We start from the raw sequence: 21,883 nt of genomic DNA on the forward strand, positions 1-21,883 counted from the left end.
TGTGGAGGAGGAGACGGGGTAAAGGAATGGAGGGATGAGGGGATTAAGTATGAGGATGAGCAGCTCGTCGGTTCTCCGCTTGCTTTGACCTCGGAGTTTTTCGCGGAATGATTTTCCTCGCCGGCCGCTGAAGAGGAGAACAGCCGAACGGCCGTGAGTTGGGATGTCCCACCAGAAGTAACCAGGACTCTTTAGTAGTAGTATATAGGCTTTAAATTTTTATTGATTAAGATACTTTGGATCTTCTTGAATCAGATTCGAAGTCTTAAATGGATCCTGGCTATAATACCGTGGAGGATCTCCGTTCGGCAACCTCGCTCTGGCATGTGCTTTCCAACTACATCGATCTTTACGAATAACCGGGCAGCTTGGCGTAGGTTTCTGCTAAGAATGCCGTGACTTTCATCCTTGAAAATCCGTAATGCCATCATACATATTTCGAATCTATTTGTACAAAATAAAACACAGAACGAAGCTAACCAGTAAAAGACCCCATCGCCAGGTAAAAGAAATTTAGTACAAAGCCTTGGCCGGCTTGTTCTTCAGATCCTTGGAATGCTGAGACAGAATGCGGTCCAGCGCCTGCTTCTCGATGATCAAGCGTCCAGTCTCCAACAGGTCCTTCACATCCACGTCACGGCGGTCCAGGATCTTCGCGTGTTCGCCAGCCTGACGCACCGTCTCGAACAGCTCCTCGTTCGGCTGGTCCGTGATCAATGTTGACCGTCCATAGTGCCGGCCCCAGCAGTTGACCTTGAAAATCTCCTCAACAATATGGGGAGTGGCACCTTCCGGAAGGGCGATTTCGTTGTCGACAATGATCAATTGGCCGCGCTTGTAGCGGTAACTGAGGGCTATCCGCCACGCCTGGTCGTAGATCTTCTGAGGGAGCTCCGTAGAGAAGTCGCGGGGATGAGGGCCAAAAGCAACACCTCCACCTCTCCGGATCGGGGATTTCTTGTCGCCAACACGGGCCCGGCCAGTACCCTTCTGCGCATGCAACTTCCTGCCACTTCCATGCACATCATCTCTCCACTTGGTGCTTGCGGTACCTTGTCGGGTCATGTCACCCTCGTAGACGACGGCTCGGTGCAGGATGTCTTTGCGTAGCGGCATCAGGAGGTGGTTGCGAGGATACTCAACGAAGCGCAGGGGCTCCATCGAGGGGAATGAGTAGAGTGTCGCCTTGACGGGTTCGGGATTCCACACGGGCTTGGGAACCTCCCTCGTGAGGTTGTCAACGGGAGACTGGGCCTCGGTGGCCATCGAGCGGGAGAAAGTCTTCGCCAGGCATCGTTGCTATAAGATCGAGGCATCAATGGTCAGTATCTTGCATTCGGCCATGTGCAAAAGACTAGCAGCGGAATCGAAAAACGTCGGTCTTACCGTGGTCGTCTCAGCGCCCGAGAGGAGACCCCCGGAGCTGCGAGAGAGCAACTTGAGTGCGCGAAGAGCGTCACTTCCAGGCATTGTGTTTGGAAGAGTGTGATTAAGCCCCGGAAGGTAGCCTGGATGGGAGAGGGATCTCGGTGATGCTTTGGAGGAGGAGTAGCAAAAGTTCGGGTGGTCTGGCGCTAGCCGCCTGAGGCTTGGCCAACCCGACGAAAAAAGTTCCGTCCGGCCAGGAACCTCGACTTCGACTTCCCGACTAACCTGGGGAATCTCTTCCTACCACTCCACCACTTTATCCCCCCGTCCTCCCCCAGTCACTCGTCTCGCCATGGCTCATTGCGAGCGGGCCTCCAAGCCTCTGCTCCAATGCCTGCAGAAGACCTACACAAAGGGTCTTCCAGGCCTCCAGCTACAGTCCACCCGCGCCTTTCAGTCCACCGCTCTGGCTCGCGAGGAAGCCCAGACTGAGGCCAAGAGCGCTCCCTTCCACAAGGCGCCTGATCCGGCCCTAGTAACGAGTCCCCGGCTGGAACGGAGATTGTTACGCCAGGGAATCGCCCCCGTCGGATCTCGTCGACGTCGAGCTGCCCTCCAGGGCTCATCCAACATTCCCTTCGAGCAGCTTCCCTTCCAATGTTTCCAGGAGGCACGCAAGGTTTTGATCGCAGACCGGGAAGAGAAGGTGCGCGATATCCAGTCGATGAGCGAGAAGATTGCCAGACTTCAGGCCCTTCCTACCGAGGAGGCCGGCGGCTTGCAGGTCAAGAAATCCAAGCTCCGGGCCATGGAGCTCCATCTGGAGCACCTCAAGATCCTTGCGGATGTCAACGACCCGCTGGTCAAGAAGAAGTTTGAGGATGGGCAAGGTGAGACAACACGTTCTACAAATTGCCTTCATCACCGCATCCTAACCGACCTCGTCTAGGTGACCTCAGCAAGCCCATCTACCGCTACCTGGCCGATCGGAAATGGAGGGAATACCGTCGCAAGATCCTCGTCCAAAGAATCACGCAAATGAAGGTGATTCCCGACGTCCTTCCTCACTGCGACCCTATCGTGGACACCAAGCTCTACTTCAACCGCAGCCAGGTACAGCCTGGAGAATACGTCAACGCCAAGGTCAGCACGACGGCACCTAAACTTGACGTGCAGCTCTTCGAGGGCGGCGAGAAGCTCGTCACCATCGCCGTGGTCGACTCCGATGTTCCCAACGTTGAGAAGGATGGATTCGATTTCAAGATGCACTACCTGGCTGTCAACGTCCCCATCTCGGCCACGAACACCAAGGTCGACCTGGCCCAGCTGTCGGCTGAGTCGCAGGTTGTCCTGCCCTGGGAGCCCCCTGTAGCTCAGAAGGGAAGCCCCTACCACCGACTGTCTCTGTTCATTCTCGAACAGAAGGACTCCAAGCCATTGGACTTTGCTGCCGTCAAGGCGAAGGAGACGAACCGCGAGAACCTGCTGCCCCGCACCCTGCAGGCCCGGTACCACCTGAAGGCGATTGGCGCGCACCTGTTCCGCACGCAATGGGACGAAACGACGTATGAGGTGATGAAGCAGATTGGCTTCCCCGAGGCGAACATGGAGCTCCGTCGGAAGCGGGTCGAGCCTCTTCCTTACAAGAGAAGAAACCCATCCACGTTCCGGTAAACCAGCCTCTTTTTTCCTTCTGTTCAACTTTTTTTGGCCTTAGATTTGTATTGTACAAGAGAAGATGTATGAATATGCACAAATTCCACCAACTCCAGACTCCCATGCCGTATACCTGAAGGGTATCTATCTATCCACCTTTTATCCATCAAGCACATATGATACAATATTCACTCCGACAAATCCGCCGTCTCCAACGTATTCTTCACCCACTCAAACTTATGCAACGGCCACACCCGCGCGATAATCTTCCCATTTATAAGCGCCATCGGTATAGGGCCATAATTCCTGGAATCCCTCGACCACGGCAAATTATCCCCAGCAAGATAGACATGCCCTTCAGGAACCTGCAACCAAACACAGACCACATTAGCTTAACCCCAACCCCAACCCTCAAATCGAAAGCAATAAAAAGGAAGGTTAACATACCCTAATCATCTCCCCCTCCCCACCAACCTCCCTACTAAACGGCAAATCCCTACACACAAAATCCCCCGGCAACCCAATGACCCTCTTCGCCCCATTCACCCCCAAAAACGTCGGATGATAGAACCGCACCACGTCGCCGACCTGAATCCCCCGGCCGTGCTTGTGCACTCGCGATATGAGAAGGTAGTCGCCTCGCGGACTGAAAGTCGGGTACATTGATGGACCTTCGCTCAGTTGGACAGTGATCAGGTGTTCCCAGATTAGTGTGCATGCGCAGAACACTCCCAGGCTGTTGAGGCCGAAGCGGAATAGATGGCCCGGGGTGCTGCGTTTTAGGGTGTAGCGGAGGAAGCGGTCCATTTTTGTAGATTCTTGTGTTTTTTCTTTGTGATTGGTGTTATTGGGGTATGGGGTTGGGGGGCATGGTAGTCGTTCAATTCGTTTGTTAGGTTATTATTGCGATTTGTATGGAAACTAGTTTGGTTTGCTTGGTATGACGGCGGAGAGCTTCGGAGGTGGTAGGTCATGTGACTGGGTCGGTGGAGAGAGGGTATATAAAGGGTTTTGTGCGGGAGGAATTTTTTCTCTTCTTGAGATATTTTTGTGAGCGATACAACGCCAACGCCAACGGCAAACTTTCAATTGATCGATATGGTCGATTGATTGATTATGCTATGTCTATGATGACAATGATGATGATCTGATTGCTTAATGCAGCTAATTGGATTTATCTTATCCCATTGCTATTTATTGTTACTGTTGTTTTTTTGTTGCGTTATGTTTCTGCTATTATTCGCTTCTAAAATTGCTAGAGCTCACCGCTGCCGAAATTAAACACCAGAGCGCGTGAGTGTGGACAGTGAAGCAAGATGAATATACATCTCATCACTTGATGGTGGGATTCCCTGAACGATAGCCCGGCTTGGACCCCATTTTATTATGGGAATGGAAAACTGGGTGGTACCGATGGGACACATCCATACCTACAAATCGTAGTTGTTGATAGTTCAATGCAATTGCAGTTTCTTGTTACCTTGATATCATTATCTTCATACGTAGCCAACATCATGTCATAAGATCCTAGCTCAATCCTCCCACATCCCATCCGCACCTATACACCGATTAGCACACATACCCAACCCAACAAAGAAACAAATAGAAAGGGATAAACTCACCCTCAATCATCTTCCCTTCACTCTCCTTCTCAAGCCCCCTCCTCTTCTCCGCCTTCGCCCTGTAATCCGTCCCAAACCTCTCATCCCTCCCCTTCACCAACTCCCCCAATCCCCCCGGACAAGCCAGCTTGACCCTCTCCTCACTCGTGAAACTCGCCATCAACTCCGGCGCCCCCATTGGCACCGGATCTCCCCGATCCACCTGCCAGAAATGATACGTCTTGCCATACAACGGCACAATATCCTTCATTTCCGCCGTCTCGGCTGCTTCCCATACGGCATTGGGAACCGTCGCCGGCGCTGGCATAATTAGCATCCCGCTGCTGACTTCGTAGACATGCGTGTGCCAGAGTTTCTTCTCTTCGGCGGGTAGTGTCGCGAAGAGTTTGGGCGTGATCATGTATTCGATGCCTAGCAGGCGCGCGTTCGGCGCGGTGCTGTCATAGAGGAGGCATTGTCGTAGATCTATAAATGTTGAGGCGGGGTGTGTGAGTATGTATGTGTTTAGGGATGAAAGGAGGGGGGAGGGAGGGTATACCCTCTGTGATGTGAGAACAGTAGTGGTTTGCTTCCACGCAGCGCGTCTTGTCTGAGGCGTAGACGTGGAATGCGTTCAGGTGGGCGCAGATGTGCTTCACGGGCGTGAAGTCTTGGATGGCGCTGGCGCCGGCCTCGAGGACTTGGCTTTTGGTGGTTTTGGCGGTGCCGGGGAGGCCGTCGGTTGTTTCGGTGGTCATTTTTTTCGTAAACGAATATGAGAAGTGAGGTATATTAGGGAAGTAGTTTGGTTGGTAGTTGGCATTGAGGGTGAGGATGGGTTTCTATACTACTTTTATCTGAAGTTGCATCTGACGTCACGATGATCGTTTTGGTGATGGGTTATATGTATACGAGGAATGTCATTGTTATCTCAATGGCTGACTACGAGCTTCTGAGCTAAGTTTGGGGTATTCCGGATTTGTGGATTCATATTCATTCTTATGCTACTGCAATGTACTATGGTCCATAAATTGGCTAAGTTACATATTGTTCTTCATCTCTCTCAGCGCTGCCATAACCTCCACTGGGTCGGTCTTGCCAGTCTTCTTCTGGATCTCGGGGTCCTGTAACATATTAGCTGGATCTCTCGTCCAAATTAAGGGGTGGAGACTCACGTTGACGCGCATGAACACGTTATGAAGCTGTACCTTGTCAGTCTCAAGCCAACAACATAAGAGGTAGAACAAACCTTCTCATCACCAATCGTGAACTTGCCCTGGGTTTCTTGGTTCGCGTTGGCGAATGCCTCTAGTTTCTTGATGGGCTCGGACTGGGACACGGCAAGGCAGAACTTGACGTTGCCCTTGGTGTATTCATGTCCAGGCTGCAAAGCATCAGTAAATGCTAATAAGGGTCACACCGAACAACTCACGTAAACCTTAGTATCATCTGGGAGCGCAGCCAGAGTCTCGTTCAAGGCCTTGTGCATCTCAGGGGCCGTGCCCTCGAAGAACCGGCCACATCCTGTAGCCCATTAGTCTGGTCCCGAATGCGCTCACGCAGTAGCCAAGCTCACCTCCGATAAACAAAGTATCACCGGTGAAGACGACCTTGTCATCTCCATCCTGCATGAAGTAGCAGATGCTGTCCTGCGTGTGGCAGGGCGTGTGCAGCGCCTTGACGGAGATGCGCTCTCCGATCTTGAAGACTTCGCCGTGTGCCGGGGTCTTGGTGACGGATTGGCAGTTCTTGCCGCCAATGACGGAAAGTTGGCCAAAGGTTTTCAGCTTTTTTCAGTTAGTTTCGAGAGATGTCATTGTATATCGTGTAACTTACAATTTCATTATTACCACCGGCGTGATCCCAGTGACTGGCATAGTTAGCATCGGCATAAATACTATGAAAAACACATACTGATGAGTGTTCACAATAGATGTAAGCTTGATCTTCCCGGCGTCGATCTGAGATTTCAGCGTCGGGGCCACCCTGGAAAATCTTAGCACAACTTATCTTTGCAAGCCATCTCTTGACGAACTAGCAAACAATAACATACTCAGGCGGATTAGCCGGGTCAATAATAACAGACTCCTTAGTCGGTTCATCCGTGACCAGGTAGGCATAATTATTGCCCTTTCCGGTCCCTGGCACGACAATTTCGTTAGCAAATGATATCCCAGGAAGTAATGTTAAGCAAGTACCTTGGGGGCACGTCTCAAATGTTTATTCATTAAGTTAATGGAACTACTTACACATCGGGATCGACTGTACATGCATGGCTCTGATTTGTTGCGCTTGCGCTCTCACGGGTTGAAACCTCACGGAAGACCAGACAGCTCTGGCGAGGCACATGGATAAGTATAAGGGAATAGCGAAAGTGCTCGTGCTTGAACTTTTTGGAATGAATGCGGGGGTGGTGGTAACATTGATTGCTAAGAGCTAAGCTATGCCACCTGCGCCATACTTACTAACTGTGTAAGCAGTCTTTTGGCGATTACCTCATAGGCTCGTTCCGCGGAGGCTCAGCCACATGTGGCGTAGACGCTAGGCTGCTTTCGGTCGTGACATTTTCCCCTTGTCCTTCAAGAGATTGTTAGATGCTACTGGGGTTTTGTTGGGAGTGAACAGGAGTTGCTTTACGCTGGGCATTCGAGCCGTTGCACAGCATGGTTTTGGTTGAAATCGTATCCGCTGTCTATACTATCCCTAACGGTCGCGTATCCCACGTATCTACCGTCTCCCATCCGAATTTCTTCAACTCTTTCAAATCGTCGGCATCTGCAGTCCGCTTGAGACCAGATCCGTCCTTCTTCGACTGCTTCTTTGACGTGGACGACTGCTTGCTAGGTGCTAAATCGTCCGCCCTCTGCTGTAAGCTTTCCTTAAGAAGCGTCGTCCAGTGGTTGGAACTCTGCTCGCAAACGGCAAGAAGATATGCGTGGGACAGTAGTCGTCTTCGAGACCCCCATTCCGGCGATTGAAGTATATGGTCCAGCCACATGTATAATCCTTCGAGCTGAGGGTCGCTTTTCACGTTCTTTGAGCCCGAAAAGGCCAGTACATTCACCATCTCCTCCGTCAGCGATGCCAGGACCGGGGGATGGCCCTCCGCGAGCATCTGCAATAATGAATCCCACTTAGCGAACATGCCCGTCATGGAATCACCCATCCTGTACCAAGTCAGCTTATAGATGTTCATACACGATCAGAATATCAAGAAAACTCACTTCCGTCCAGCAGGAACCAACACCGAGTCCTCCACGATCACGCCTGCTAGCGCAGACGCCCCACGACTGGAAGACTTGCATATCGAGACCAAATGCGTAGACGTAGACGAGACGTTCTGCTGGAACCTCCTCTTCTTCCGCGGCGGTTCTGACGAATCTTCTTCAGCCAGTAAGTGCTCGAATTCAGTTCTTAAAGCCGCCTTGATGGGCTCGACGTCATCTTCAGCACCGTCAAATGCCTCAGGTTCTGACACGGGCACCATATCAGCACTCAGATCAGTCTTGGCCCAGTAGTAGTCCCACAGCCACTCAAGGGACCGCTGCGTGGCATTGCGCAGCACTGTTAGAGAAGGCAGTTCACGATGCGTCGCCTCGTGACGCAGTTCCACAAATGAGGCCGGTAGGCCCAGATCAATGGCTCGTTGGAACATGGTTTTACGCTGCCCGTTCAGCTTGGAGTCGACGAGCCCCGTCACGAATCTAATTGGCGTTAGTGATCGTTACACTTGTTGCGTAATCATGTAATCGATGAATCAAAGCAGATAGTCATACCGACAGAACGCAGCCGAGTATGTAGCCCGAATGGAGAAGATGGAATTTTTCAGGGCATCATCATGAAGGATAGCATCCGTTAGCAAGGCCGTGGCCTCGACTGGATGTGGCAGATTCCCTCGTAGCTTCCAAGCCGCGACCTGTAAATCATGTTAGGGTCAAGTAAAGATAGCTATATTATTTCAGGGTGCCTTTTCGCATACAGTGGCGCAGGCCTTGGAGCGCATGTCGGGCCCATCATAAAACGGTGCAGGGTAGAATTGACTCCGCACCGCGAGTAATTGCGAGTGCTCCTTCCATGGTGTAAAAATGACCTTCGCCATTTTGTTTTAATCGGGTTAGCAATATCAACTGCGATGATTTCGCCTCCCTGCACTGGCCGGGGCCAGACTGTACATCTTCGTCGACAGTGATTTTGTTTGCCCGGAATAAGGTTGTTCCCGCCGATGCGACTCCTTATCGGTTCGGCTGCGTTGATTCGTTCTTTGAAACTACCTTACAACTTTGTACTCTCTACTGTGTGGGCTACGCAGTTTGTTCATGCTTGGTGCAATGTGTGTTTATCAAGATAGTCTTGTAGTTGTTACATTCACTGGTCTAATACATGCATTTCAAGTTCGACCAATCCTCCCTGGGTATCCTGTACTGTATGCTAAATGAAACGCCTCCCGAAAACAATAACTCCACGCTATGCAATGCTGTAGCCCGAAAACCGAAAAGAGCAATAATCAGAGGCAGTAAACGCGACAGTGTCGGAATCAAATCCATCCATATCCATAATTCATACAGGGTTGGCTGGCCATGTTAATGAATGGCTGGGAATCGACCACGGCATGCTGCTCGAGGTCGTCGTCATCAAAGAAAAAGGATCTTTGCATCATGTTTCCAGGTGCTTTGATCGGTTGTTGAAAAGTCCCAGCTTCCGACTGCTTAGGGTTTAAGTCAGTGCCCTTGCTGTTGACGGGGCTCTCCTGATTTTGTTCGTCATCATCGTCGTCGTCATCGTCCTGGTCCTCCTCATCATCCTCCTGGTCTTCGGCTTCATTGTCGGAAGACGGGGTGAAAGTCTCCTCCAACTTAAGTCCCTTGCCAGAAAGCCCTAAGAGCGAGTTTCCCAACGAAGCCTCCGGGTTGCTGTAAAGACCCATTCCAACAAGCTCGTCCTCATGCTGCTTCTCTGGCAAGGGCTCTACCTGCGAATGCAGGTCGTCGTCAGGCCGCTGAATAGGTAGAAAGTCGGGCGTAGGAGGCCCAGTCAAGCAGCCCGAGGACGGTACACTCTCGTAACTCGAACCTGCGACGTAGACTGGAGGAATGTTGTTGTGCATAGATGACATGTCGAAGGAGTAGCAGTCAGACATAGGTTCTGCCATTGACAAGGTAGACGCATTGGCGTCCCAAGAGACAGGCTCAGCCTGCGAGTCGTTCAGCTGGAGCAAGGTAGACTGTTGAAGCGACATCTGATGCTGTGCGTCGGGGAGGGGAGGGAACCCCAGATCCGAGCATGGCATATCTGCCGGGGTGTAGGACGGCAACATGGAAGAGTTGTCGAAGGTGGCAGGAGCAGTGGGCAGTGGCTGAGGGCACACGCCAATGGCGGCAAGGTTATCCAACGCCGTGGTAGCTGGCACATACTGGGCAGTTGGATAGCTAACAGGCTCCAAAGCCGGATGCCAACTTGTGGGACGGTTTTGGCCAGTTCGGGCAAGTGCAGAGGCCACAAAGGCAGTGTTGACGGGAGCCTGGTAGCCTTGGTACATGGGCGAACTGTAAGGGATGGTTGCTGTGCGCCGTCTGCCGGCAGACGAAGGACTATTCCCAGCGCTGCGGGGTTTCATCACTCGACCCGTCCGCTTGGGTTTAGGGAAAGCATGAATCAAGTCACGAAATGTCGAGGAGCGCCAGCAAGACTGGTTGCCTTGAACCCAGTTAGGGTTCGCAAAGGACGACTGGGGTTGCCAGTAGTCGGCCATTGAGAAGGTAGTAAGATGTTGAGAGAGAAAAGGCTTTGGTATGAAAGATAGGACTGAGAGGAGGTGGGTGGTCAATTGAAAGTATGAGGAGGGAGGTGTGCGATATAAGCATACATAGTAATAGTAGGGTGAGACGAAACGGTGGGATAGGGCGGTGGTTAGATTATATGGAGTATCAAGCACGGATAGGATCCGTGGATGATGACTGCAGGAATATGTAAAGGATCTCCGAAGACTGGGGTTCGAGACTTATCATCTAAAGATGACACAGGGGGGCGTGAGGGTCACAAGGCGTGGAGGCAAGGTACAGTAAGTGCGTGCGGTACTAAGTAAGTAGCAAGCCCAGTGCCTAGTCGAGTAATGGACCCAGATGGTTCGGGATGAGTAGTAGATTATGCGGTAAAGAGTAAAGTAGGAGCGAGTCTAAAAAAGTAAAGAAAGGCTAATAGAAAAAAGGGGAGATGAAATTAAAAAAACAAAAAATAATATTAATAAATTAATAGTAGATGGGGAAGAAAAAAATAAAATAAGAAAAAGGAAGGCCCTACAGGAGGGTGATACACGGAGATGTGGGACGCATGTACATGGGCATTTCTTGATCTACCATCCGCCCCAGTTCCACGATCCATTACTGTAAGTAAGAAGACTAATGGGTTAGTGGGAGCGGGCACATGTTGGGATGACACGACGTTGACACTAACGAAAGCAGACTAGTTGGTGGGAACCGAACAGGGCAAGACATGGGACGATGGGACAGGAGGAGCAGAAGAGGGGGCTCAGACTAGGAGGACTGAGTCTAGTCTAGGTACCAGGAAGGGGAGGAATTGGAAAGGAAGGAAGGGGACCGACCCAAGGAAGGTTGGTTGATGATGATGAAGATGATTCAGATGAGCCCATGCCACACGAATGCTGTCTCCACTCCGAAAGGACTCTCTCTGGGACCTGCGAAGCGGGCAATCAATTCCTGGCTCTGACACTGTGCTGGCAAAAGACTTCTGGACTGCCCTGGGCCCATGGGATTGGGGCTGGTTTAGTGGCTAACGGCGGGTGACGATGGGGGAATGGATAATAATGTCGATGGTTGGGATGATCAGACCCATTGGCAAAAGAATTTGATGGACTTGCAGTCCACCGGGAGGGGAAAAGTATGGAACAGAGGGTCAAGAGGAAAACGAGGGAGATGCGGCAGGGCGGCAAGTGATTGGATGGGAAACTGAAATCGGAGCTCCAGTCCAGGGAAAGGCAGCAAAGATCATGGATGGAACTTAAAGAAGGAACCAGAAAATGGCCGGGCCCTCTCATGCCCCCTCCGTCTCTTCTCTTTCCAAGCCGAAATGAGTAGTGAGTGACGACTGGCTTGACTTGACTGAGTGACTGACTTGACCTTGACTTTTGCCTGGGACATGCCGAAACTAAACTAAAAGTAAACTAAACTAAACTTTCCACTAGATACGACGCACAGTAGTAAGGCCCGTGTGAGAGCCCCATGGGAAGTCTGGGGCTAAACTGGGAACTTTTTTGGGAGTTACTGCGTCTTCCTGCATCCTTTTCTTCTTCTTACCATACCATACCAGCCAAGGTGCCCACCCGCTGGCTGCATTCTGATTGATTTCCCTGTCCTCCCTGTCGGATAGATACCACGGAGTACGTGCTATTTCGGTAATAATGCAGTAGTTATAGTAGTGCTCGGGTGCCTTTCTGGGTTATACATGCGACAGACAGGTATGGTGATCAGTTACATTCATGACTTAAGTGCGACTTGGTGCTTACTTAGTAGTCAAGTCGGTCTGCTGAGACTTGAGGTACTACACTGTATGATTGTATGATACTTCACAGAGCGCCGCCCCATCAAAAGCAAGAAAAAGGTAGCACTAAACTACTGCCGGTGTGTTTAGATTAATTCCCCTCTCTCCCCTTCTCGATGACGCAGCCGTGCCATGGCCCTTCGTGCGGTGCCTGGGAGAATTTTGCGATCTATTAGTCACGCTGTACCAGGGGTAACTATGTATCTCTCTAATAGGCAGGTAATTTATGTAGTAGGCAAAAGAGGACTCTGTGCAACCAGTCTTCCCCCCTCCATACATACATGCATGGATGGATGGATGGCCGGACCCAAATCGTAATACACTCGCAACTCCCTTCGACGGTCTTAGTCATGATGGGAATGCCCGCGGTGAAGCGGTAATATTGGCCTGGCAAATGACCCACGATCCGACCCGATCGTCAACCCTGCGGCCAAACACTCTCTCCCAAGTCTCTTTCCGTTCCATTCCATCTGTTCTGTTTCTGTTTCTGTTTCTAACTAAAGGATGATTCTTCCTTATCCGTATTACATAGTCACCTACTAACTAGGCACCATTTGCCCCCCTCCTCCTCCTCCTCCTCTGCTCCTCTTCTCCCCCTTCCCCACCCACTCCTCCTTCGTCTCCTCCCTCGTTAAGTAACCCCTTCAAGCCCAGTCTTGTCCCCACAAGTTCACCGTTTCCAACGCGTCACAACGCCCGTTACGCAAGGGTTACAATAATGCGGAAAGTTTCCAAGGGCGGGCAGACTTGCTTCCCCTGTCCGGAGTACGTATCTACTGTACATCGGAAGCAGGTCTGGGCCTGTTCTCTACCCGGCGACCTCAGCAGCTAGGCACATAACTTACATTCATCCATCCAACCATCCATCCACATAGCAAGCAACACTCTAATTCGGTAGCCGTCGTATCGCATCCTCTTCCAGCCTGGCGATAGATCGCGACAAGGGCCAGAAAGGAGCATGCGGATGGTCGAAGAAGCTGCCTTCCGTCCCATTCCTTGTCATCGTCATCCTCGTCCTTCGGCATCCCCGGGCGCACATCCCATCATCCCGCCGACCATCCTTTNTAAATCCTTGGGTGCTTGTGCTTCTATTGCTGTCCAACCGCGTTGGGGTGGGAGGTATCACCGTTATCACTGATAGATTACTAGCCCAGAACTAATATGGACTAACCCACCAGGCCTGACTCGGTGAACCTCTGGTCTCGAGCTGATGATCATTGATTGCTATGAGCAACTCATTGGTCAAACCGCCGTGCTACTCCATACTTCATGCGTGCACAAGAGGCCAAGATTGCCTCTTCACCTTGGCACCAGGACAGGTTATAGACTTCTCCAACCATAGTACAACGATCAAGTAACTGTATGTTCCGAATCCCGATCGTTATTCTTGCTTATCAATTTCCTGTTGCTGGTCAATCTATTTCGTTGTGGATCACATGTTTCATAACCATACGTGTGACGAGCCGGATTAGATCAGCTGGCTGGGTGGCTGAACAGTGGAAGCCTACTTTGCCGTACGGACCACCTCTCGGTGTAGTGGGGGGGCCAAGAGGGGATAGGAAACGGAAAGTTCGGCTAGAAATGACAACACTTGGACTGGGTTCAGGGATCGGAGGGAGGGGCGTTATACGGAGAGTACGGAGCACTCAGAAACAGAATTTGCTCAAGGCCGGAGAAGAGTGGGGTGTGCACTCCTACTTTGCTACTACAACACGCAAGTCGCAAGAGGCAGTGAGAGAGAGAGAGGGAAACACCGCTCGGTATCAAGAGACTCCACAGGTCAGGCTGGCTGTCTAGCTTATCTGGGATGGAGTGGGCTGGTGCCAATAAATGCATTTTTGACGAGTCCAGCTGCACCAGGAAGAGAGGTACATCGTACAGCAGATGGGTTCCGCCTGGAGCGCTAATGCCCCCCATCATATGTAATCGACAAAGGAAGCCGGGGCGGAGGATTATTCCATTGACATGGGGACCATTTCCAGAACCAGGGATACTACCGGAGCAAGACCGACTAAAAGCAGAGCCCTACCCACTCCGGTTAGTCCCCGTGGCCCCCTCGAGAAGCCTAAGTAAGTACCTGAAGGCTGAGCCCGAGTCACTGTTAGTGCGTCTTTGGGTCAGAGTTACATGCGCCCCTCCTCCTTCTTGTCTCCTCGGCCGCCTTGAAATTGGTCCTGAGAAAAGCCGAATGTGCCTAAACCTGCATAGGGCCAAAGAAGGGGGGGCGCAAGAGAACAAGAAAAAAGAAACACTAAAGAGGAAGCCAGAAAGGGACCCAATCTGGATGAAGTAAAGTAACTACTGTATGGATGTATCCAACTAACGTTCTCCCCGTAAGAGCAATAATGTGGCCACCGTGCTCCGGCCACCGGGGCTCACTTTACATATACGACAGCCTGACGATCGGGATTTGTGGCACTGCATCCGTCACGCCGTTCTAATCCCTCTGACGCCCTCAAATGAGGTTTGCTAACGGGGCATTCATTCGAGGAGGATTGGCAAGAGTATCAACAAAAAATCAAATAAAATGACACAACATAACATATTATGGGAAAACAACAGCGAATGCTTGTCCCTGTTCAGAACCCGGCTGTTCGGGGAGGCGGATAGCCTTCCATTGTGCTAGAACCGCGCCAGATGCGTGGCAGGCCAGATCGAAAGGGTAACGAACTCGAGAAAAAAACCTCCGTGCGACGCCTTAAGCGGGTACAATCACCACTAATCAAGATACATCTTCGAAAAAGCGACTAATCAGATGGTTGAGATCATCGTCTGCTCGCCCTACAAATCAGAAGCCGGAGATTACAGGAGGGGAAGCATCGGAATGCATGTGCAGGCCCACCTGACGGCAGGGGACTTGGGAAACTGGAAACCGTAAGATGGAGGCCAGTCGAACAAAATTCCAGAAGGCCTGGGGGCCAAATCAGCCCTCAATTGGGTTATGCAATGAATGGAAACGGGAGGCAAAAATGGAAAGGGAGGGGGCGGGAAAAAAAAAAATTTTTTTCCAATCATTCAATATATCAAAAAAGGAAAGGGAAGGAGAGAAAAAAAAAATAAAAAGAAAACAGGAGGAAAAAGAAAAAAATAAAAGATGTTCCCAGACCAAGTGGGTCAGACTCCCATATCTCCGTTTCTACGGGAATACGGAGTCAAACTGTGCTGAACAGGGATCCTATCAGGGAGCAGGAAGGTCAGGTAAGCTACCAGCTAGCTTTGTATGGTACTACGGTAACCACTCAGCCTAGCTTTAGTCTAGTAGCTTGCGAGGTCCAGGATCTGTTCGTTACCTGCCGGTCGTCTGCTCTAAGTGGTGCTCTACACGCCGTCCAACCAGCCGAGGCTCGCAAACGGCGCTTTTCGACAGCCAATAAAACCCCGTTATTGCTGATCTGATAGGTTACAGCCAACGACGCTTCAACAGTATACTACTATACTATATACTATACTATACTATACTGGCTGAGAATGGATCACTCATTTGGGGTATGCTGGATTACCTTGCCAGGGGTGGTGATGATGATCCCTCACGGGGATACGCCGTAAGGACTACACAACACCGAGTGCCTGCCTAACTTACTGTACATCCTGCGTGCGTGATGTGCTCGACGCCTTGACTTTCGGACTTGTCCACCTCCTAGTATACAAGGGTGCAGGGATGAACATCAGCCACCATTCCTCTCAGGCAGACTATCTCAGGGGTGATTTTCAACAATCGGATAGACTCGACAGCTCGTGCCCTCTGCTGCCACCGATATGGTATCTAACAGGTAGCAAGGTTCGGCTAACATGTCATTAGCTAATAATTGAGCGAAAGGCTAAACGATCACGAAGCGATGCGCCCTCCCGGCGGGACCCGCGCATCCCTGGGAGATCAGAAAGTTAGAACTCAATATAAGGTGTCTCTGTTCACACGCTATCATTATGGCGCCACGGATCAGTTACGAAAGGCGTTAGGAGTGATACTACAACATGAGTCAAGGGCTTCGGCTCGTGATATCAGGACTAAAAGTAAAACCTCTTAGTAGGACACAATCCCCCAACGCGCCGGTCTTACCGTCCTAAGCCACTTGCAAGGTTTAGGTTGGCTGCTTTATGGGTATTAATGTATCTATTTAGTAGACTAGCTGGACTTCTTTAATTGTGGTGTTTTCTTGGCCCCTTGCCTTTCCTGCAGTGTGAGTGATGGGGCCAAGAGAAAGCAAAAAGCAACGTCCACAATTTAGTGAAAACGACGGATGACTGCGGAGAAAGTGATGGTTTGGGCTAAACGTGATTACGATGGGACGAACATGGACTAAATAATAATAATGATAATAATAATACACAGTAATAATGATAGACAATGGGGCCCATCCGTCAGGGGCCATGGTCGCGCCTGCATAGCACCCTAGCTTCCCCATCAGAAATTCAGACGCCTAGCTGAATGTATGCCGCTCGTTCCAGCAACCAAGTAAGCGAAATGGCGGTCGCCGTCCGAGACAGGCCCAAAGTAAGCAGCACTTAGTTTAGTTAGTTTGCTTCGGAGAAAGTCATCCAAGAACGGAGTAGCGATCAACCAACTACTTGATTAGTTCCAAGCCAGTGATCAACTCGCAACGCGCCTTCAAATCTTAGCTTTCTTTTTCCGAAGCCACTCCTCGCTAGCATGTCAGGATTCGTCTCACTCTCTCGGCTGTTCTCATCCTGCTCTCGCCGCCTTCGCTCACTAAGTCACTAACTACGGAGTACGGCCTGAGGATTAACGTGTCATCAGACCATGGTTAGGCCCGAGCGTTCAAAGTGGTCTTTCTCAACAATGGAAAACATTGGACGCTAATTTAAATTTTGGCTTATTCTAGTGGCATGTCATTGATTCACCAGCCCCTAGATAACTAAAATTGTGTTATACCGCCGTAGGAAAGGAAAAAGCCGACTCTCTCTCTCTCTCTCTCCGGCTTGGATACTAGCATCTTCTAGCATAGCAGCAGCGCCTGACCGTCATTGGTCGCCGTCGAAAGTGCTTACATGCGCTGCTGTGCTATCAGGGGCTCCAAGCCTCCTTCATACAATCGTCATCTAGCCATGCTTCCTGATGCGATCTTGCCAACAGTAACTAGCACCTTACTTCGCCCACTTTAGAACTGGAGCTGGAGCTGGAGCGCCAGGCTGCAACCGACCGTGAAATCAAGCCATCGGCGCAGGGTGGATGTGACACGGCATTCCAGATACCGCCGTCACCTGGACTGTGTGATTTGTCCTGATTGTCCTGGCCGACCACATAACCCACCCTGGCACAGTTGTTGATACGGGTCTCGCAAAGCTTTTCGTCTCCGCGGGCATCAATCAACGTCGACGATAGAGTTACTAGCAGACGGTGATTGACCGCGTGCCCTCACCGACGCCACTATTATGTCTGAGCTCGCAAGCAGATCGCGCGGCAGAGTCGGAAACCCTCCTACATAGTTACTTACGTAGGTAGAGAGGAGCCTGGACGAGAAGGCCCAAAACCACCACCCAAGTGGGTCATATGTAAGCTGCATCTGCCATTTGACGACCGGAAACGACACGCAAGTTGCGACATAATACGGAGCAGTCCGAGACCTAAGCAGTCGAGGCGGAGTACGGAGTATGAGCCTTGATGTTCTGGAGTTTTTTTTTTCTAGACAAGACGTTTTCCAGGCTGCTTTCAATCCTGCGAATACCATTCCGCGGGCCGTCAGCCGCGAGTCTTTTCCCCTACTCACTAATCTATCTACAACTAATCAAGGCTCCTACGGGAGGCATCTGCAGGTGGCCATGAGTCAAAATGGCGTACATACATATACCGCCAGTAGGTCCATGCATGCATGCATGGGAACCAAAATAGGGCGCTGTCAATCCGGCCAATGATGGGGCATGTTTGGGCTCAATCTTTCGTCTCCAAATGCAGCAGACAACAATAGTATGAGTGATAAGGTGGAGTATGGCTGGGCAGCGGCGAGTTACACAACAAACCAGATCTCGTCGTAAAACATGGAGGACCATGCATAATCTGCTGTAGGCAGACGTGCTGGCAATGCCGATGCGAGGTAGGCACCTACTGTACGTATGTATCTTCAGCTGCCACCACATATTTCGGCAGATACTGCAGCATTCTGGATTCTTGCATCGTTCAGATCTGAAGGGAGGGGGGAGGTATCACACAGAATGTGGCCTGTGCTTAGGTTTGTCCTACGTGTCAGCCAACCAGTAAGGAAGAGGCAAGAATCCTGGATGTAGTATAAAGTGGACTGGGGTCTGGAACGCTATGATTACTACACACTACAACAGGTTTGGATTCAATGCCTCATGCCACTAGTATTGGTTGAAGTCCGTCGTCAGCCTGACGGTTACATTCTACCCAGAGCATAGGAGCAGCAGTAGTACATAGTCTTAGTGTATGAAAGTGGGCAAGTGAGGAGGAGGAGGGGTGGGAGAGGCCGATGCTTACCATACCATACCGCCCGAATCAGGTATAGCCGTCAGGCCACCACCGCAAGGCCAGATGTGACGGTGTCAGGCATGCATTTTGGATGCAGGCAGGGAATTGAATGGATTCTGCGAAGAGGCGGACTTGCATCTCGCAAAGGAAAAAATAAAAAATAAAAAATAAAAAAAAAGGCAATGGAACCACATGACCGTCCTTGCACCAGTGAGTCTGCCGAAATGATAGCGCTGCGCTCATCACATATCGCCTACTTTAGTAGCAAGGCTTTCCGGCGGCTGCTTCAGCCTATGACGCTACGAGAGGGGCTTGTACATAATAGTACTGTGCGCCGGACCAGCATCACCTTTCCATCATTGTTGCCCCTCGAAAGGGTCTCCGCAGATGCAAAGGGCACGATGCCTGATGTGGTCTAGGGATACGAAAGCGCCTTGGGTCGTTTCACTACCCCTGGCAATCAGATCCAGGCAGCGATGCACTCTCCTCCACCTCCACCATCACCGCGGTGTGCTGGAGGGAAACCCACCAAACAGGATAATGCTATTAACTGAAACACTGACCCAATCCCCATTCCAACGCGAAGCGAAGCAAAGAACTACTACTACTAATACTACACCCGATACTCCATACTACTTAAGAGGGGCTGACCAGCAAAGATAACCCGGCTGACAGACTCACTATTAGAAGATCGGCGGTAAATCGCACCAGGCCCGACTGCACCGTGACCCAGTTGCGGTCAATGATAGTCAGCGGTCCACTGATGGGGGATTACTGGAACTGGCAAACCAGTCAGCGCGAGACAGCGACCTTTCTCCGTTCATTAAGTTCCCAGGATTTCCCAATATTAGGGATTATTCATCGGCGGTGGCTGAGATTCCCGACTTGTTGCTGGTTGCTGGTTGCTGCTGCACTTGTCACGGACTCACGGCAGATCCATAAGTGGGGTAGGTACCCGATTTGCCGCAGCCAAATTTGCCCCGAACGAAAGGAAATTAGCTGGTCTCTCAAATTTTCCTCTTCCCTTTTCAATTTAATTCTTACTTGTGCTGTCTATCCGCTCATCACGCTCCTCATCCGGATTTCCCCCTTCCCCCTCGCACCTTAGTGGCCTCCTTTGCATGATGCTAATCGGCAAACAGCGGGTATTGCCACAATCCACCAGCATCGCTACTACCAATGAAGTATTGTCGAGCGATGTCTGACCGTTGGTGGGTCAATCTAGTTCAATTCTCTCGAGCAAATAACGCGTCCAGGATTCTGTCAAACAGACGCTACCTGACTATGGATCTGTTAAAGAAAGAATAATCCTTTCCTTCTCGGGGGCTTGGTATCATCATGGCCTTACGGAATAAGTCAAAGCCAGCTGGATGAGTGTTGTGGCGGTATGCAGATTGACCCTCCCCTCGAAAAAGGTAAACTGTTGGCGATAATCCCTCCATTCCCAATGGAGGCATGCGTTGAGGCCGCCCGCAAATTGTTCAAGTCTCCTAAAAAGATTTTCTCGGACTAAAGCGGCCTTGGTTATTAGTTATTCTCCGGTTTCTTGATTAACCTTTTACGTAGGCGGATTTCCATGCTCGGCCGAGTAGGGAAATGGTTAGCGGACTAACTGTCTACTCAAGGACCGAGAAAGTATGGTTCCCTTCCACTTGATGGAGACCTGGGCCTGCAATGATTGATGATGTATGGACGACAATATGAGTTCCGGCCATGACTGGAGCTCGGAAAGCCACATGGCTGACTATTCGTCCCGCCCCAATAGTCGATACCTTCTCTCGGCAGTGGAAGTTTTCTCTGATTGTCTCTTGCATCATCCGGGGTATCCTTCGGCGTCTGTGGCTCAAGGCTGGACTTCTCATCGACGTCTGGTCTGGATAAGGATGAAATGAAGACGAAAAGACAAAAGTTCCCTTGCCGTAATCTACACGTACTGTGACCGTGTGCAAAGTTCGGGAGGATGTGCAAAACAAGTTTTGGAACACGGCAAGTCATCGCCGTGACGGTGTGTGTGTGCCTATCGATTAGCAATGTCCATCCCCATCCAATTCATTAAATCCTCGCAAACCGTAAATACATGAAGAGGGGCAGAAACGGGATCCGCGGGATTGTCGGGCGGTTTGTTGTTGCTGGTGTTATGTGGTGGTTGTTGTTATTATTATTATTACATATAGGGCAGTGGAGCCCGGATTATTCGGTGGCTGGCAAACATGGCACGTTGTTGTTGTGTGTGCCGGTTGTTCCAAGGGCTGATCACCTCACTTTATTGCTCCCTAATTTAGCCTCGGCGACTTGGGATTGTTGTGACTCTTGAGTGACCATGGCTATGGCCCGCTGCTAACGCGCCTAGATCGAACTGGCCTCGGGGCGTGGATTATGAGTTATTGAACCTAACCCCGATGACTACTGGATTCAGTTAGTTACTGTGTCCCACTGTCTTGTATTTTTATTGCGCCCCAAAGAGAAAAAAATAACCACTTCCCAAAGCCAGCTAAGAAAGTCTGTTGTCCGCTTGTCTCATGTGCCACGCATGCATCCTCCTTCCCACTTTGCTGCCTCATGACATCTTGACTGTTCCTTCTCATTGACAATCCTGTATCATCATCCACTTGCAGTGAAACTAGACCTACAACTCCCCTCGTTTACTCCGTACTTGTCAATACTTTGGACGTGTCACTCCTCGTAAACAGTCTTCACAACCCCCATAAGGATCCAAATGTCTATACTTGTCATTCTGCACTCATCGAGCTTACAGTAGTCTACTTTGCGAAGCAAAGAGCCACTTTTAGACATTCGCGTCCGTCCCGCAATGAACTGGGACTATATGCGAAACTCCCCGAACTGATTGATGCCTATCTACGGAGTAGTCTACTTATGGAGTATCGGTGCTACGTTTCCTCTGCCGGTCCAGATTTCTAATTATATCACCGAACGAAACTATTGATTTCATAGACCTTCTAGAAAACATTGAAGGCAACTCTCCGAGCTGATCGGATCTCCCCTAGCTGCTCAGCTAGCTTGCCTCACTTGGTACATGTGGAACATGAATGCTGTGTTGGGTACATGGTGATATCTAGGAGTAGTCATGGTTGTGCATATGGTGATGCATGGGGTCGATCTGTGTAACGCGCGTTGAGTTCGCTTATCATCGGGAATTGAATTGTTGTCGATAACTGAGGTTGAACCTTTGTTTATTGCGTAGCGCGTGGGATGTTTGTATCACTGTATAACTATTTTATTTTTTCTTACTATGAAGTTTGGT

At 50.6% G+C, this 21,883-nt stretch overlaps 13 protein-coding genes across 13 annotated transcripts; 6 read left to right on the forward strand and 7 right to left on the reverse strand.

Annotated features, from left to right (window-relative positions):
- Nucleotides 1-513: 513 nt before the first annotated feature.
- On the reverse strand, nt 514-1,470 carry An14g06300 (mitochondrial 54S ribosomal protein uL4m; the record flags this gene model as incomplete). The annotated part of the gene is made up of 2 exons (XM_001401216.3): nt 514-1,299; nt 1,387-1,470. The coding sequence occupies 2 exons, from the start codon at nt 1,468-1,470 to the stop codon at nt 514-516; spliced, it is 870 nt and encodes a 289-aa protein (XP_001401253.1).
- Nucleotides 1,471-1,720: 250 nt separating this feature from the next.
- An14g06310 (mitochondrial 54S ribosomal protein mL38) lies at nt 1,721-3,042 on the forward strand (the record flags this gene model as incomplete). The annotated part of the gene is made up of 2 exons (XM_001401217.3): nt 1,721-2,258; nt 2,318-3,042. 2 exons carry the CDS (start codon nt 1,721-1,723, stop codon nt 3,040-3,042), a joined length of 1,263 nt encoding a protein of 420 aa, XP_001401254.1.
- Nucleotides 3,043-3,212: 170 nt separating this feature from the next.
- An14g06320 (uncharacterized protein) lies at nt 3,213-3,831 on the reverse strand (the record flags this gene model as incomplete). The annotated part of the gene is made up of 2 exons (XM_059744351.1): nt 3,213-3,415; nt 3,495-3,831. The coding sequence occupies 2 exons, from the start codon at nt 3,829-3,831 to the stop codon at nt 3,213-3,215; spliced, it is 540 nt and encodes a 179-aa protein (XP_059606456.1).
- Nucleotides 3,832-4,301: 470 nt separating this feature from the next.
- On the reverse strand, nt 4,302-5,383 carry An14g06330 (uncharacterized protein; the record flags this gene model as incomplete). Its single annotated transcript, XM_059744352.1, has 4 exons — nt 4,302-4,454; nt 4,505-4,582; nt 4,612-5,111; nt 5,185-5,383. The coding sequence occupies 4 exons, from the start codon at nt 5,381-5,383 to the stop codon at nt 4,302-4,304; spliced, it is 930 nt and encodes a 309-aa protein (XP_059606457.1).
- A 282-nt stretch (nt 5,384-5,665) lies between these two features.
- Nucleotides 5,666-6,974, reverse strand: An14g06340 (uncharacterized protein; the record flags this gene model as incomplete). Its single annotated transcript, XM_059744353.1, has 9 exons — nt 5,666-5,749; nt 5,801-5,827; nt 5,875-6,009; nt 6,058-6,149; nt 6,202-6,412; nt 6,462-6,495; nt 6,540-6,611; nt 6,679-6,823; nt 6,875-6,974. 9 exons carry the CDS (start codon nt 6,972-6,974, stop codon nt 5,666-5,668), a joined length of 900 nt encoding a protein of 299 aa, XP_059606458.1.
- A 343-nt stretch (nt 6,975-7,317) lies between these two features.
- Nucleotides 7,318-8,724, reverse strand: An14g06350 (uncharacterized protein; the record flags this gene model as incomplete). The annotated part of the gene is made up of 4 exons (XM_001401221.1): nt 7,318-7,792; nt 7,850-8,329; nt 8,402-8,541; nt 8,605-8,724. 4 exons carry the CDS (start codon nt 8,722-8,724, stop codon nt 7,318-7,320), a joined length of 1,215 nt encoding a protein of 404 aa, XP_001401258.1.
- Nucleotides 8,725-9,159: 435 nt separating this feature from the next.
- An14g06360 (uncharacterized protein) lies at nt 9,160-10,374 on the reverse strand (the record flags this gene model as incomplete). Its single annotated transcript, XM_003188850.2, has 1 exon — nt 9,160-10,374. One exon carries the CDS (start codon nt 10,372-10,374, stop codon nt 9,160-9,162), a length of 1,215 nt encoding a protein of 404 aa, XP_003188898.1.
- Nucleotides 10,375-10,575: 201 nt separating this feature from the next.
- Nucleotides 10,576-11,879, forward strand: An14g06370 (hypothetical protein; the record flags this gene model as incomplete). The annotated part of the gene is made up of 5 exons (XM_059744354.1): nt 10,576-10,703; nt 10,912-11,007; nt 11,180-11,232; nt 11,656-11,715; nt 11,824-11,879. The coding sequence occupies 5 exons, from the start codon at nt 10,576-10,578 to the stop codon at nt 11,877-11,879; spliced, it is 393 nt and encodes a 130-aa protein (XP_059606459.1).
- Nucleotides 11,880-12,311: 432 nt separating this feature from the next.
- On the forward strand, nt 12,312-13,976 carry An14g06380 (uncharacterized protein; the record flags this gene model as incomplete). The annotated part of the gene is made up of 6 exons (XM_059744355.1): nt 12,312-12,371; nt 12,415-12,555; nt 12,727-12,972; nt 13,078-13,298; nt 13,411-13,533; nt 13,652-13,976. The coding sequence occupies 6 exons, from the start codon at nt 12,312-12,314 to the stop codon at nt 13,974-13,976; spliced, it is 1,116 nt and encodes a 371-aa protein (XP_059606460.1).
- A 168-nt stretch (nt 13,977-14,144) lies between these two features.
- On the forward strand, nt 14,145-14,652 carry An14g06390 (uncharacterized protein; the record flags this gene model as incomplete). The annotated part of the gene is made up of 3 exons (XM_059744356.1): nt 14,145-14,248; nt 14,301-14,468; nt 14,520-14,652. The coding sequence occupies 3 exons, from the start codon at nt 14,145-14,147 to the stop codon at nt 14,650-14,652; spliced, it is 405 nt and encodes a 134-aa protein (XP_059606461.1).
- Nucleotides 14,653-15,003: 351 nt separating this feature from the next.
- On the forward strand, nt 15,004-16,204 carry An14g06400 (hypothetical protein; the record flags this gene model as incomplete). Its single annotated transcript, XM_059744357.1, has 6 exons — nt 15,004-15,053; nt 15,284-15,377; nt 15,456-15,559; nt 15,647-15,721; nt 15,836-15,880; nt 15,997-16,204. 6 exons carry the CDS (start codon nt 15,004-15,006, stop codon nt 16,202-16,204), a joined length of 576 nt encoding a protein of 191 aa, XP_059606462.1.
- Nucleotides 16,205-16,733: 529 nt separating this feature from the next.
- Nucleotides 16,734-20,063, reverse strand: An14g06410 (hypothetical protein; the record flags this gene model as incomplete). The annotated part of the gene is made up of 11 exons (XM_059744358.1): nt 16,734-16,865; nt 17,187-17,220; nt 17,282-17,489; nt 17,545-17,897; nt 18,156-18,254; nt 18,345-18,445; nt 18,541-18,625; nt 19,073-19,134; nt 19,241-19,338; nt 19,666-19,736; nt 19,900-20,063. 11 exons carry the CDS (start codon nt 20,061-20,063, stop codon nt 16,734-16,736), a joined length of 1,407 nt encoding a protein of 468 aa, XP_059606463.1.
- A 271-nt stretch (nt 20,064-20,334) lies between these two features.
- On the forward strand, nt 20,335-21,691 carry An14g06420 (hypothetical protein; the record flags this gene model as incomplete). Its single annotated transcript, XM_059744359.1, has 3 exons — nt 20,335-20,492; nt 21,237-21,506; nt 21,595-21,691. The coding sequence occupies 3 exons, from the start codon at nt 20,335-20,337 to the stop codon at nt 21,689-21,691; spliced, it is 525 nt and encodes a 174-aa protein (XP_059606464.1).
- Between the last annotated feature and the right edge of the window lie 192 nt (nt 21,692-21,883).

This window comes from Aspergillus niger, assembly GCF_000002855.4.
Source record: "Aspergillus niger supercontig An14".
In the NCBI taxonomy this organism is placed as follows: domain Eukaryota; kingdom Fungi; phylum Ascomycota; class Eurotiomycetes; order Eurotiales; family Aspergillaceae; genus Aspergillus; species Aspergillus niger.